Source organism: Centropristis striata, chromosome 12 (genome assembly GCF_030273125.1).
Source record: "Centropristis striata isolate RG_2023a ecotype Rhode Island chromosome 12, C.striata_1.0, whole genome shotgun sequence".
Taxonomy (NCBI): domain Eukaryota; kingdom Metazoa; phylum Chordata; class Actinopteri; order Perciformes; family Serranidae; genus Centropristis; species Centropristis striata.
Window position 1 is genome coordinate 33,528,600 of NC_081528.1, and position 15,612 is coordinate 33,544,211.

At 41.7% G+C, this 15,612-nt stretch overlaps 1 protein-coding gene across 3 annotated transcripts in view; it reads left to right on the forward strand.

Annotated features, from left to right (window-relative positions):
• Positions 1–15,612, forward strand: part of atp11c (ATPase phospholipid transporting 11C) — a 48,737-nt gene that overhangs the window by 12,615 nt on the left and 20,510 nt on the right. For all 3 annotated transcript variants that reach the window (XM_059345855.1, XM_059345856.1, XM_059345857.1), the window contains exons 2-7: positions 3,319–3,438; positions 4,950–5,039; positions 11,231–11,311; positions 13,134–13,241; positions 14,323–14,451; positions 15,110–15,198. In XM_059345855.1, coding sequence (XP_059201838.1) covers positions 3,319–3,438; positions 4,950–5,039; positions 11,231–11,311; positions 13,134–13,241; positions 14,323–14,451; positions 15,110–15,198 — 617 coding nt within the window. The remainder of the gene's footprint in view (positions 1–3,318; positions 3,439–4,949; positions 5,040–11,230; positions 11,312–13,133; positions 13,242–14,322; positions 14,452–15,109; positions 15,199–15,612) is intronic.

Genomic DNA, 15,612 nt, shown 5'->3' on the forward strand with positions numbered 1-15,612 from the left:
AACAAAGTAGTCCGTGGGGGTGTTGTTGGCTTCCTGCTCCTCCTGGGGGCTGCTTGTTGTTTGATAAAGAAAACCTGGATGTGCTTGTGTCCTTGGATGCTGTTGTACTTCCTTTCTCTCACTTTTTCTTCCTCCCACTCGCTCCCTTCATCCTCTGGCAGCCAGGTCCGTCCGGTCCTGCTGAAGGAGTGTCAGTGTGTGCCGCGCGGGTAGGGGATGGTAGATTTGACAGCTATACTGAGGTGTGAACATAGCTGCTCATGCATAAGGGAGCATTATGTAAGCCTGTTGGCTCCCCTCTCTAGTCTGGACTGGAGAGACGATGGGAAATATTTCGGAATTAAGGCAAGGAATTTGGCCTTTTTTGTATGTTATTTGGCTGATAATGAGGAGCAAATTATTGCATAAATTTATCTAGACTGTGTTTTTTGTCCCCACATGCATAAATTAGTCTTCCAAGTGTTCAAGTCTTTTCTTTGATCTAACCTCTTGTCAGCAACAGAGTGCGCAGCTCGCTGTCCAGGTGGCCGTAATTCACACTTTCCTTGGCGCTTGTCCAGGATCAGATGTTCATGGTAATATTTCCCCCCAACCCACATGTTGCTGGCCTTTGTATTAGTTGAGGCAGATCCCCTGCCTGCATAACCTTAATAATTTACAAGCACAGTAATAGCTGCACAACTTGTACTTGAACTAAGAGCACAACTGCATTTAAAAAGTGGTGGATAGGGTCCTAAGTTGCATGAATAGTTTGAAACATGCACAAACTGGTTTTACTGATGCTGATTCTGACTGTCAGTTTGTCACTTGTTATTGTTCAAGAGTGTTCAAGCATTTCACAATCACCATTTGAAATATTGCCTTTAACTGATGTATGTTGTTACAAACGTAGTGCGCTGAAACCCAATTTAAATACCTTGGACTCATTCACAAAGCATGCATGAACTTGCTGGTGGGAAAAAAAACAACAAATCTTCAAGTTACATTCACCAAAATGCCTCAGTGTGACTGTGACGCTTCACTGAAATCCATGTCCCATTTTCTCAGCGTAATTTAAATGTTGGCACTGGAACAAGGAGAAAAATAAAAATATGAGTTAATATCACAGCATTGCACCTTACAAGATGCAGCTTGTTTGTGGGTAGACAAGCTTATTAAAAAAATAATTTGTTCAGGTGTGCCCTCTCTGTCTCCATGAATCCACATACAACTGAAGTATTTGCCAATTTTCCCTCTGGTTGAAAACAGCAGATAGAACTCTCACCAATCAGGGACCATTTATGAAATGTACTGTCAGCAATACAATTTCCCACAAATACCTCATGTTTAATAGGACCTCATGATTCCTCTTAAAGGGACATTTTTCCAGATCTTCATAAACCTATTTCTTTCCTTAATTCATGGGAGCAACATTGAATGACAGACACATACCAGGAAATGTAGGTATGACTTTATTCAAGCACTGATCAACTGCTTATCATTGTAATATCTTGTAATGTTTATTTACTCTTGAAAGAGGTGGGAGTGGTCATCTTGCCTGTTGAGATAAGGAACATGCTTCAGGATAACAAATAAGGAGGTGAAAGCAAATTTGGTTGTCGTAGCTCTGGCTGATCCAGAATACTGGCTTTGTGGCTATCACGATCCTCCAGCCCTTGTGGCTGTCCACCCAAAGCCTCAGGATTCCTTGTGTGTGGGATGTCAGGAATAGAAATTGAGGCCATTGAGAGAACAGCATAGGCCAAGTTTTCTGGGCTACACTCTCCAGGACAGGAAATGTAGTGTGTGTGTGTGTGTGCGCTTGTGCACTGTTTGGATTAATTCAAGACTGAATGTAATGATGTTGAATTTTAATAGCACTGATGCACTAATTTGATGTAGTGGATCTTTGGTATTTCTACGTCCTTTCTTTAACAGACTCAGCATTGTTCAGGTATGACTGATCCACCTGAAGCCACTTAGAGATGGTATTTCTTTGGCATTGTTTACTTTATTTACAGGTTGATAGAGTAAAGCGAGACTATAAATGTAAAAGAGAGAAAGAAGAGTATGACATGCAGTTAAGGTCTCAAAGGACCTGGGATGTTGTCAAATGAGTTGCCTCTGATATACAATGAATGGGATATGGGACATATTTTTCCACCAGTCAGTTTGCATCCAGTGGGCATGCAGTACTGTGTCTAGCTGCAAAAACATTTTGCCAAAAAGCAAAGTATTTTCATAAACAACTTAGTTCAAGATGAACAATATATTTAAAGATTTAACAAAGTGTTCTGTATGAATGTCTTCACTTTATAGTTACGATTTGTAGTTTCAGCCTCGGGTACTTCACCCACGTAGTGCAGCAAACTGGTTATAAATTAACAAAAGAAAAGGTCCTACCTGACAATTTCCTTAGCTTCTTTTTGGGTCATCATTTATACTGGTAATTGTGACATTTTATTCAGGAGAGCTTCTGTAAAGTAAAGTTAATACAACATCCTGGCTTCCCTGTCCTGCATTGTGATTCACCCTATCTGCCTTTTATGGAAGAGGAATGTCCCGGCCACTTCATGTTGAGGCGAGTCCAGCATGTCTCTGGCTCCTCACCCGACTCCTGAAGTCTTTCCTCTGTCGGACACTTAGCTCGCGCGTGTGTGTGCGCACTTATGAGTGTGTGTGTACATATCACCCTGCCATCTGCATTACGACAAGGCAATTCAACCCATAAATCTTAGCACGGCATTTTTCTCCTGCCTGCCTGCATTTACGACTCGTTTATCATCGACGAGTGACCACCGGGGAGAGAAAAAAATAAAGTTATAGACCTCGCACAATCACCGTTTTGGCCTGTTGACCCATGTCATACTTCCTCTGTCCCCTCCCTAACTTATTGGCTTGTGCTAAATTGTAGAGTGTTTTTATTAATTTTCTGCACCATAGTAGAAATTCTAATCTTCTAATTCTTGACCTGTGGTTTGAGGTTAAGACCTCATCAGACTCAAAGACTTTTTATGGCCACAACAAATCCTTTGTGATCATTTAGGATTAACTGCACCTGAAATAACAATGCACCATAGAACAAGTCTTTTGTTTTCATTGATTTATTTTACATCCCCCATGCTGCAGATAGTGGTTCACATTTTGGCTTACCTTCAAGTAATTACTGTTTCTTGTATGATAAGCATTTTATATTTCGGTAGATTAAACTGGACTTGTTCAGCGTCTAATCCCTGTTTAAGTGGAGAGACCTACTCAGAATTACTAACATGTCCTCTCTTTCTCTTTTCATCTTTATCTCTTCCCATCTCCACCCCCCTCCGCTGCTCCGTCCTCCAGCTTGGTGGTGATGAAAGAAGAGTTGACAGTAGGACAATCTATGTTGGTCATCGGTCATCTTCCACCACTGAGGCTTTCATCCCACCCAAATTCTGTGATAACAGGATTGTGTCCTCCAAGGTAAGAAAGACACTTGCATGCACAGTCTGGCTATACACCAAGATGAAATTCATATAGTTCTGTTTGTTTCCCCCACTCCTCTGCGTATTATGTTTCACCTGCCTTCTGGCATTTTTCTCCTCTTATCTAACACTTGGAATGAACTATCCAAGAGTCCTGAGCATCCCCGTGTCTTCCCCTCTTCATTCCTCCTCCCGCTGCCTCCTCCACTTGCTTGTCTTCGCTCCCAACGGAAAGCGATTATTTGTCTGTCAGGGGAGCACTGGCTGTGGCAGTGAAATACATGGCTGCTATTAATGTTCTGGCAGTGTGGGCAATTCAGTGGTTTTCTCCCTGGGCTCTGATATACCACAGTCGCCTTCCCCCTCACCTAAATCTCACCCCTCAGTCCTGTGTCAGCGACAGGCTCAAGCAGGGGATGGCTAGCTTGCTTGCTTATGGATATGAAGGGTGAAAGTGATGAGAAGAAGGAAGCGGTGTGATAGTGAGACGGCGGTGGGATTTATAGTGGTGCAGAGGGTCCCAGTGAGGATGGGCCAATCAATTTGCTCCTGCCAGTATGTCAGGGTAAACAGCCTTTAATTACCCCGGCTGTAGTGTTTATGCTCCTCCATGCCTCTGCTCTCCATCATCCTGTTGCTTTTGCACTCCGCAATGACCAATCTCCGCCTCTTGCCTCTTTGCTCTCGTTGCTACTGCACCACCACCCTTCGCTACCGCAACCCCCCTTTTCTCATTACTTTCACTCTCTTTTCTCTCTGGCAAAATGAGATGGGCCATTCTGCTGCCGCTGCATTTCAACACTATCCCCATGCAGACATTCCCCTTTATAAACAGTGCCTTATTGCTCTTTCTGGGCAAGTGTGTGTAAGTGCGCGTGCCGGCACGTGCATGTAATTGTGTTTTTTTCACCCTGCTACTTTGTTGTATGGCACCAAGTTACCAGCAGGATGTTGTTGAGCCGTCTCTCAGGGATTTAGGCAGATAAAAGTGTCGCTTCAGACCTGATGGTATCAGCAGTCATGGCCACTTAAAAAAGAACAAAACACACAAAAACCAACCTGATAAGTTCATTGGCTGAGCATTCAAGGGTAGCCAAATTAAGGAGATAAATCACTAATCTGAATCAATAGAATACCTGTGGTCCCCCAAAGGGCCGTCTCCCTAGGCAGTACAAAGAATAGAGACTTGAAGCCATTGAAGTTGCCTCTCCTCTCCTCTCCTCTCCTCTCCTCTCCTCTCCTCTCCTCTCCTCTCCTCTCCTCTCCTCTCCTCTCCCCCCTCTTCAGCTCAGACAGAATGCACATATGCAGGAGTCTGTGAATATTGAATGCCTCTAATCTCTCTCCACTTGCCAAGCTTTCCTTTAACCTCCCTTAGTTCTGTTGAAAAATATCATGCCTGAATGGGAAAATTATACAGAAAGGAGAAGTACAAAACAAACACAAACTGTAATACCCGTTTTATTTTTTTCTTTGACTTACAGCTATATTTCCTCTTTCCTCCCACAGTATACAGTTTGGAACTTTCTACCAAAGAACCTGTTTGAACAGTTTAGAAGAATTGCCAATTTCTACTTCCTTATCATCTTCCTGGTGCAGGTGAGGAGTTTGTGTGTGTGTGTGTGTGTGTCTGTGTGTCTGTGTCTGTGTGTCTGTCTGTGTGTCTGTGTGTAAGCCTGTTTGTCATTGTCAAAAAATGACTAAATGGATGCCTGTTTGTGACTGTGCTGTTGTGTGTGTCTGTCTGATATCTTTGTAAATGAGTTAATGTGTCTCATCCAGAACCTGCGGACCTACAGGATGTGTGTGTGTCCCCTGTGTGAAAAACAAGTGTGACAAAGTGTGACCATTTGCATGTGGGCACAGCAGGTGTGAAACAGATACTGGATGTGTGAACTGTACACTGTGTGTGCAATCATAGCAGCTTTCAAAATTGTTATCACTTCTCCTTTGGCTTGAGTAGTGTGGTCGATGTGTGTTTTTTGAAGTTTTTTAAGAGAACAGATCTGGTCTTTGTTTTGCATCCCACATACTGTTTAACGTTCTGCATTTTTGCTGTTTTTATGTGGCCATTTTAAGAAAAACTATTGTTTAAAGCAGGAAATTATGCCATGGTATGAACAAAGAAAAATATGTAAGTTATTTATATATACACAACTATGAATACATGTACGTAAATCCCAATAGTTTGTCTCTATTTGTACATTCATTTAGTACAGCTGTTACTCACTTCTTCTAACATTTTCCCTTATTATCCCAGAGCCGTGATATCATGTGTGAGCCAATTAATGGATTTTTAATGGGCCTTTAGTACCAGGACTCAGGAGCATGTCGATTTTATTTTTATCTAACATGTGGGTGTGGAAATTCCCCAGAATTAGGCCACAAGGTTCAAAGGATCAGTCTGTTATTGAGGTTGTTTAATTTTGACATTTAGTGTCTCCATTAACATAAAGTTTTGGGCAATCCCCAAAACATTTGTGCAAAATAGAATTATGCCTTGAATTGCATATCAGTTTTGTTGTCATTGCTTCCGCTATTTTATGAAAAGAAAAGGTCATCTCACTAGCTTTATGTTGGTCTTATGTGGCAATCTGAAAAGTTTACATGTCTTTCACAGCCTGTGTTGGGTTGCGTGGGGTGCCCTATTCTAATGAGTGGAAACTTTGAGCTGGCGAAGAGAGCTGACTAAAATGCTTTGACTGGTATCCGTATTCCCCAGCTCTGTGCTCTAAAGTGACCTCTCCTCTCTCCTCTTTGGGATCTGGCAGTTGTTGATTGGTGTAGGGAAACAGAGAGAGACAAGATTGGTGGCTTGCATCTGTACTTGCTCTTCCATCATCCCTCTCTTTCTCTGTCCCTTTTACTGATCCATGGAGATGGAAACAACCTCTATCCTTTTAGCAGTAACCCAAACTATGGCGGCAAACAGCCCTCTAGTGTAAACAGGTGCTGGTGTTGGGTCTGCTCAGGAGGGATGTGCTCTATCTAGTCACATACTGACTGAATGAGCTCACAGAGTGAGTGCTCCCAGAAGCCTGTACTGAGAAATATCTGCTGTTGCAAAGTAATTCCATCATTCTTAAGCCAATAGCAGATCAATTGCGGTGTTTATTTCCCCCCTGACTCTTGTTTTCACCTGTATTTACAGTTGACAGTCTTTATTTTCCACTTTGTCTGCTTTAACTCCATAAGACCCTCAGCTGATGCATAACGGTGCTGGGTTTTGGACAGTTGTGATCTAATGTGTGAAATTATTGTGAGCGATGCAGAACACTTATGTGGGAGTAAACCACCAAGCATGTTTGCATCACTCCCACAAACACACAAGGATTATCAGTGTGCGATGTGTGCAGCGTAGAGTCTGTTTGTGTGTGAATGCATCGTATGTATGTGAATGCGCTTGTGCGTGTTGATGTATGACTCAGTGGGTGTCCTGGGTTTGCTGACGGTGTTTACCCAAGCTGCAGCATGGTTGGCGTTTCTCCACTAATCCAGCCTCTCTTGAGGGGCTCCTTATCCCAACCACTCAGTTGTTCCCATGCAGCCCGCTATTATATCAGAGCGAGAGGATGAGAGCGAGAAACAGGTACACAGACTCCGTGTGCACTCATTCTGCACTCGCATCTCGCAGACAGAAATAAACCTTCTCACTTCCCCTGAGAGGCTTCATGCAAATGATTTACCAAAAACCAAATGTCATGCATCCTCCAACTCTGTCCTACCCTCCTTTTGTCTCTCCCTTTGTCATTTGGTCTCATTCTTTCTGTCGTTCTTTCTCCCTTTCTCTCCCTCATTCCACCCATCTCTCTGCAGCGTTGCACTGCTGACGTCAGCAGCCAGGAAGCCCTCTGTACTTCTGAGTGCCACAAATAGACACAGGCTGATAAAAAAGCACCACTCTGCTATAAATAGCCCTGCATGTCTTTGCTTGAATTTGATCGAATGGAAATAGAGCGCAGTGAGAGAGTAAGAGAAACGGTGATGAGAGGGCAAGAGAGAAAGGGAGAGAGAGGGGGAACGAAAGGGCAAAGGGGTAGGAGGATGCGAGGGCCCACAGCGCTGCCCTGGGACCCCGGGGACCAGCTGTCTGTCGCTCACTCTGACACACTTCCCGGCTCAGATGGAGGGCTTTGTGCTGCTCCGCTCTGCAGCTCTGATATCACACCAACACATCAGCAGCAGCGCACAGTTCACTCCTATTGCTGTGATGTTTTGGCTTTCATTTGGTGCAGAGGAGGAAAGGTATTCGGCCATCTGGAAGTTTGTTGTGAATCAGCGTGGATAAACTGTGAAAGAGAAGCTCTGCAAGAATCGTGTGTTGTTTGGCAGAAGTACAGTAGCTGAAGGTTTTGTGTAGGTTTAAGTTTTCTCAGGAGGTTGCTGTTGCAGTATTTTCAACAATGATACTATTGACGCATTAAAGGGCAGTTTTCACCCTCACGCTGGTTTCAAAATTGATGGCTGTCCTTGTTACAGTTATGTCTGTGAAGTGTGCTTTCACACGGTATTTTAGTGTGAGATGAAAGAATGCATTTTTTTTTAGAATCACTGTTTATGAACTGATACTTAAAAAGGCACCACCATCATTTATCTCTTTTTATAGTTGTCTGTGGTACAGTTCCCATTGAAATTGTCATAAAAATACCAAAGATAAATCAAAAGCAAATCAATTCGTTGAAACATGGCTTTGTAAAGCATTCTCTCTCTGTGTCGTGGTCACCCTTTGTCAGGTTTGGCCATCTGGCTGCTGCATCAGAGGGACATGATGTCCTCAATCCCTCCTGCAGGTGCTTTTTTTGCTTACTGTGATCAGCCAACCTTCAATCCAGTCAAAGAACTAGGTAAAAAAAAATGCTCCATCATCTAGGGCTGGGTGATGAGGAGAAAATCATATATCACAATATTTTTTGATCAAGTACCTATATTGTGATAATTCTGCAGAGTTGCCTTTTGATGCTTTCACAAACTATTTACAATTTTAATTTTAATTTATTTGATAGGGACAATGCAGTTAGCATAGATACAGGACATGCATCTGATGTACTGCATACAGAGATATAGCTTCAGCTAATTTTCAACTCCCGTCCCTAGTTGGGCTTTTACAACTACATACAAAATCACAATACTATAAAAATCCAATATACAATTCCACCATCTACAGAATAGAATAAAATTACAAACAATTACAATATACATTTACCCTGAGAAAAAAATAAATAAATAAATAAACCCTGTATAAATATAGGTTAGAGTTTAAAATCATCATAAATCTATACAACAATAAGGAATAAAATTAGATTTTTGATAAATAATCAGGAGTAATGTGGATAAAATTACTAAGTTGGTGTTGTATTTTGCGCTTCATAATGTGCTAAACATTTGAAATGGGAGACAGGTCTGGACTATAAGTTGTTGTCTTGATGGCAGCATATGATACTATCTCAAAATTTGCAAATTACCCATGATGCCAAAGGCACTAACACACCCCCATACCATCACAGATCCCGTCTTCTGCACTTTGCACTGGTAACAATCTGGATGGTCCTTTTCCCCTTTAGCCCAGAGGACATGATGTCCATGATTTCCAAAAACAGTTTGAAATGTGGAGTCATCGGACCACAGCACACTTTTCCACTCTGTGTCCGTCCATCTCAGATAAGCTCAGTTCCCAGAGAAGTCGTGGTGTTTCTGGATGCAACAAATTGTATCCGTATTCCAAATGGTTCCAGAGCCCAGGTAGAGAGTCTCAAATATCTTTGTACAAATCAAATATATTATGTTTCAAAACGGCGTCCCACCTTTTTGCAACCAGGGTTTTGATAAAACAGCATGAACAATCTGATAAGCTCAGAAATTAAATCAGTCTTATGTTAAAACACCACTTCTTTCATATTATAACATATATTATATATACAGTACAGGCCAAAAGTTTGGACACACACCTTCTCATTCAATGCGTTTTCTTTATTTTCATGACTATTTACATTGTAGATTCTCACTGAAGGCATCAAAACTATTAATGAACACATATGGAATTATGTACTTAACAAAAAAGTGTGAAATAACTGAAAACATGTCTTGTATTTTAGATTCCTCAAAGTAACCACCCTTTGCTTACTAGAATATAAGACATGTTTTCAGTTATTTCACACTTTTTTGTTAAGTACATAATTCCACATGTGTTCATTAATAGTTTTGATGAATCTACAATGTAAATAGTCATGAAAATAAAGGAAACGCATTGAATGAGAAGGTGTGTCCAAACTTTTGGCCTGTACTGTATATATATATATATATATATATATTATATTATCCAAAATCTAAGACAATATCCAGTCTCATAATACTGATATAGTACAAATATACTGCCCAGCCTTACCATTACATTTCTTCATTTTTCATCACATCTGTGGAATGCTTTCTCCTTTAAGGATCTGGCAGAACAGTGGAAGGCTGACACGAGCAGGGTCAACTCGGGGAACAAGCTTTTCTCGAGGCATTTAATAATCCACTTGCTACATAGCCTATAGCAACGTGCAAGGTGTAATGAGTCTTTAACACAGAGCCTCATATAACATCCTCATGGACACACACCGCTCTTTTGAAGCATCGAACACTCTCACCTCTGGCTCTCTACACCTGAGGCTACTACGGCAGAATCATTACTTTTGCTTCTGTCTCACTGGAATCGCCAACCTCTACAAATATAATGCAGACTCTCCTCTGAATCTGCACTCCTCCAAATGGTCGATGTGCACCAGTCCATCCCTGCCTTGTAATTGATTTATCCTGCAGTTAATTGTAATCACAGTAAAGCTTGGGTAGGATAGCAGCCCACTGCCCTTGTACTTTTCTATGAGTGTGTGTGCATGAGTAGGTATGGATACAGAATGTGACTGTGTGTTCACGTCTGTCTGTGATTACTGGGCAAGCAGCAGGCTTTCTTTCATTCTCAGTCCACGCACAGGTGAGTAAAACACCGGAGACTGCTTCAAAACGCATCTCCTGCTCTTCCTTGAGCTGATGTCTATCTGACAGCTTGTAATGCTCCTGGTCAGAATACCAACGAGCTGGATGTGTCGTGTCTGTGCGTGCTGGAATATGCACTCAGGCTCAGGGGGAGACCAGCGTGCATTCTGCAGGATCAGAAATGCCAGGCTAAATCCATCTTATGATGGTTTTAAGGAACACACAAACACACAAGGCCATTTGTGTGCTGAGGCTTTAGCTGGGAGCCTTAGTCAGGTGCTGCTCCTAAACTGCTTGTTTGGGATTACCTGATCAATGGTCCCACACTTATTCTAATTACACACAAAAATAAAATGCATACACACATACCGAAATGCTAGATTCCCTCTCGCACTGTTCGGGCAGGTAAGGTGAGTCTTTGTGTTGGCTGTCTCCGATGCCTTGGCAGAGACACAGAAGTGTTGGCATGCCTGCAGATTAAGCACTCTGCCCCTGGCCCACTTGATTAAAAGTTCTGTGGTCCAGAACCTCCCTCAATCCCTTCCAGAATGTAAAACGTCTCCCCAGTGTTTCCTACTGATGAACAAATTTGAGGAACAGTAGAAGTGCCTCACAGAAACAGACTACACCCTGCATTTAGAGGGCTTGCCCCATCTTCTATACAAAAACCACACACTCCTCCCTCTGTACCACTACAAAGTCTCACTGTAGCCCATGTGTGTTTGTGGTTACATAGTATTCAATGCATAGCTTTTCAATTTAAAGGCTTTATGGTTACTGTTGCATTTCTCTGAAGTCTCTGTTTCTTCCTCCTATAGGTGATAGTGGACACCCCCACCAGCCCAGTCACCAGTGGCCTACCCTTATTTTTTGTGATTACAGTAACCGCTATCAAGCAGGTAAGACACTGCCTAATGAGGCTGATGATTGTTTCTAATATACATGTTATTGTTATTGTTATTTCTATTGCTGTGTCCTCATTTCCTTATATTGTCTCTCATTGCATTTTACCCTTCCTACCTCTTTATATAACATAATAAGTCCCCCTGCCTTCATAACTCCCTTGCTGTGATTTTTGTATAAAGTACGTGACTAATGCTCTCTTGGGTCTTGTATTAATGTGTTCCACTGGTGAATTCTGATTGGGAAGAAGACAAAATGGGCTCTCGGGGAATGTGAGCAAATGGGGAGAGAGAGAGAGAGAGAGAGAGAGAGAGAGAGAGAGAGAGAAAGAGCAAGTCTATTACAGAGATACAAATTATCAAGGGGAAGGTCTGTTTCTTTGCCTCTGTTGCTTCCATGTCCCAGCTTCAGATGTATTGTTCTAGCATTGGCTTTTTAGTTAGTCTACTGCTGGGGCTTTGAAATGCACAATAGAGCGTTGACTTCCTTCTGAAAATATATGGGACGCACTGATAGCACTGGACCGCCTTCAGCCAGGCTTTGAAGTGGGACACCAAGGCGGTCTGCCCGACTCTATTAGTCATGCTAAGGTGAACTGTATAGTTCAACTGACCATCCGTGGGAATGCCTCTCCTCCCTCTCTTCCCCTTTCATCCACCTGGCATCATTTCTCTGCATCCCTCAACCAGACTTTCTCTATCCTCCTATCACCTTTTCCCGGTAATCCTGCTTTCTGGCTCCAGCTCTGTCTTGGCACACTCTCTGGTTTCCCTCTCTACCCGCTGCATCTCTGCACCATCTTCTCTATCTCCATCACTATCTATCTAAGTACTTATGAAGTCTACACTAGGCTTTGTGCCTCATTCTGCTGCAGCCCCAGGATTTCTTTTTTTTTTTACCCGACTCAGTATTATTTCATGGCATACTGTTCCAATGCACTGCTGGACAATCACTATCTCATTCTGCTGCTGCAGGCACTCTTTTCCACATTATAATGAAATACTTAATGTAAAGATTATATTGTATGCACAGACTTTTCTTTGTGTCTTACCATAGCCGTAAAAAGAAGTGGATGTATCCACCATGATGCCACCCATTGGTTTGTGGAATACTATTTTGGCCATCGCCATTCTGTTGTTGTTGTTGTTGTTGTTGTAACCACAGATGCACAAAACTGGTCTCAAGCCGGAAGGATGCTATATTTATCGCTTGTGCAAGCTAACTTGATTAGCAAGATGTATCCATATTTCAAAATGATCAGCAGACTCTTTAGAGTTTCTTTTAGTACAGCTGAACAAGACATTCTCAAGGAAACAAATGTTACAATTAACTTTGATGAACTGAAATTATACTGTGAAAGAGTTCTAGTTCAAAGTTCAAAGACAAAAACAGACTCAATTACAAGGAAGACTTACCCTGTAGCATACCCTGCTTTATTTTAAATTAGACCATAATTTACTAAATGAACATTCTGCTGTATTGGAGAAGACTCAAAACTGGAGATGCTCTTTTCTGAGCTAATACACCAAGTAAGGAGTATGGCCATTTTCTCATTGTCTTTGATACAATCTGTATCTGTAATCTGTAAACATTTTTTCTTGGCAACAACTTCTGGCCTTTAGAAAGTATGCAGGTTTAAGGCGCTTCCGCATTGGTTTCACTTCTCAGACCTGGAGGGTGCAGCTTGTGTCTAACACTCTTCCCTTTGCTATTAGTGAGAGGTCCTGTCAATATGATGCCTTTGTGCTGTCCATCAGAGACAAAATGCTGTACTTTTTGTTGTATGAAGCAAATAATGCAATTCTGATTTTGCCATAGGGCTATGAGGACTGGTTACGGCACAAGGCAGACAACGAGGTGAACAAGTACCCAGTGACAGTGCTAGAGCAAGGCCTGAGGATACGGAAGGAGAGTGAGAAGATCAAGGTACCTTTCAGCAGCCACATCCACTGGAATAAATATTTCCCTAGAGACATGGCCAGGAAGAAGCTTCTGGCAGCGTGGCATGACTCTGTTTGGGATATATGCACAGGGGAGAACAAGCTCTGTATGCTGAACTGATTAGATGTTCAAACATGGGTGTGATGGTAATTCATGTATCCAGGGTGTTGTGTGCAGGTACTCCAGTGCATTCTTACCTGCCTTCTCTAGGTAACAGTATTTTGTCAGTATGTTTAAAGATTAAACATGCATCAAACATTACATTACATTACATTACATGTCATTGAGCAGACGCTTTTGTCCAAAGCGACTTACAATAAGTGCATTCAACCTGATGGTACTAGACATAGACCATAGGAATCGAGTAAGTACAGAACTTCAAGAGCTAACTGTCATCGCTAAGGAGTGCTATATGTTAAAGAAGAAAAGAAGAGAAAAGAATAAGAGCTTTTTTTTATTTATTTTTTTTATATATCTGTTAGGTGACCATGACTTAACCGAGGTATTGTTGGAACCATGTTTTCCAATAATTAGAGTCCACCAGATGACTCCTAGTAATGGTAAAGTCTGCTGGTGCTGCTGACACCACTGAGAAGCAACACACAGTTGTCAAAACCAAAACACTGCTGCTTTGTTTAACACTTTGGACAGCTGCTTCATGCACAGGAGGATCACTGCAGGCTACTGCCTGCTGATAAATGGACTAGGGTTAAAATAAACATTTAGCGAGCTAAAGAGCCAGCTTTTTTTTAATCAGTAGTTGGCAGACCCAACCAGAGCTAAAAGGAGAGTGAATATTGACCAGTAGTCAGACTGAGCCCAGTTTATGCTCTATCTTTAAGTAGGCAGTGTCTTGCTAACAAATTTGCCACAACAGCTTGAAAGGGAATTGGCAGTGATGTAAGTTTATTTTAGATTCCCTACTAGAGAAGTTGCTTAAAGCTATGATTGTTTAAACTTCTGTCACTCATCCTGTGCCAAATCTGACTGATCTGCTGCCTCAGAAGGAGGAAACAAAGTGTGAAAAGTCTTTTCAAGTGGTGTTTGGTTGTGATCCTTTGATCAGGTTGGAGATGTTGTGGAGGTGGAGGAAGATGAGACCTTTCCCTGTGATTTAATACTGCTGCAGTCTAGCCGAGATGACGACACATGTTTTGTTACCACAGCAAGTCTGGATGGAGAGTCCAACCATAAAGTAAGATGCTCCTCTCTGCTGTCCCTTTTCTTTTAATAACAGAATGGTTGTAATTTTTTTCTACATTTCTGCTTCAAAGAATAAACTTAAATCTTTGGTTTCCATTAAATTATAGGTATAGTTTTTTTTTTTTTAAATGTGAATGTGATGCTTTTTAGGATTAGGAAAGCATGTCTATATCTATAAATATTAGGGCTGGCCAAAATAATTAATAATAATGATAATATTATACAATTTATATACAAGCTTGGAAATAAAATGATATCAGTCAAATACATTTGACTGATATCATTTTTGGCAATTTAACCACACTTTAAATTCAAGTGTGAAAAACTGAGACTCAGTTGCCTGTTTGTCTCTCTTAACTAGTAAGGATTGGTTAATAAAGTTTGGTTATCAGGCAGAAAATAAGTAAATACTTTTCTTTATATATGTGTTATTTTCAAAGATAGTGAAGTTGTACTTGTCAGTATTGCTTGAAAGAAAGTTAAAGTCTCTCTTTTGTCTTGTCGAGTGTTATTCACAGTATGTGGGTAACTTTGGTCTTCCTATTTTCCTTTGTTGTCTTTGCGTGTGGGATAGAGGAAGGCATGATCACTTGACCCGAGCTCGTCTGTGCTCACACTCTTGTCTTTCTTTGCCTCTTCCCCTTGTCCAGACACACTACACAGTGCCAGACACGGAGAAGGACCTGGAATCTCTCAACGCCACCATCGAGTGTGAACAGCCACAGCCTGACCTTTACAAGTACGCACTCAACATGTGGCCCCAGCAGATTTACACCACAAGCTTGAGTTGCCTGTGGTTTGTTTGGCAATGGATTCACTGAATGCCATTGGAAAATACCCCAAGTTACTCTTATATTAACATGTGGGTTGTAATGTGAAGAGGTCGGCGATAGTCAGCCTGGTATCTCCAGGAATCTTTGCTCTGCCCGGCATTTGATTCTTATTCCCTTGTAGGAATCTGAGCTCAGTCAACAGGCAGCCTTTGGCTCCCCCTTAGGGCAGGGAGTAGAAATATTGTCATTTACCCAGACATCAGAATGCTGTTTGAGACGTGCTAGAGCTAAGTAAGTCATGGCGCCAAATTCTTGCTATTTCGAGTCAATAAAATTGACAGCGTTCTGCTGGCTAACGACCAGTAATTATCTGGCTCCCG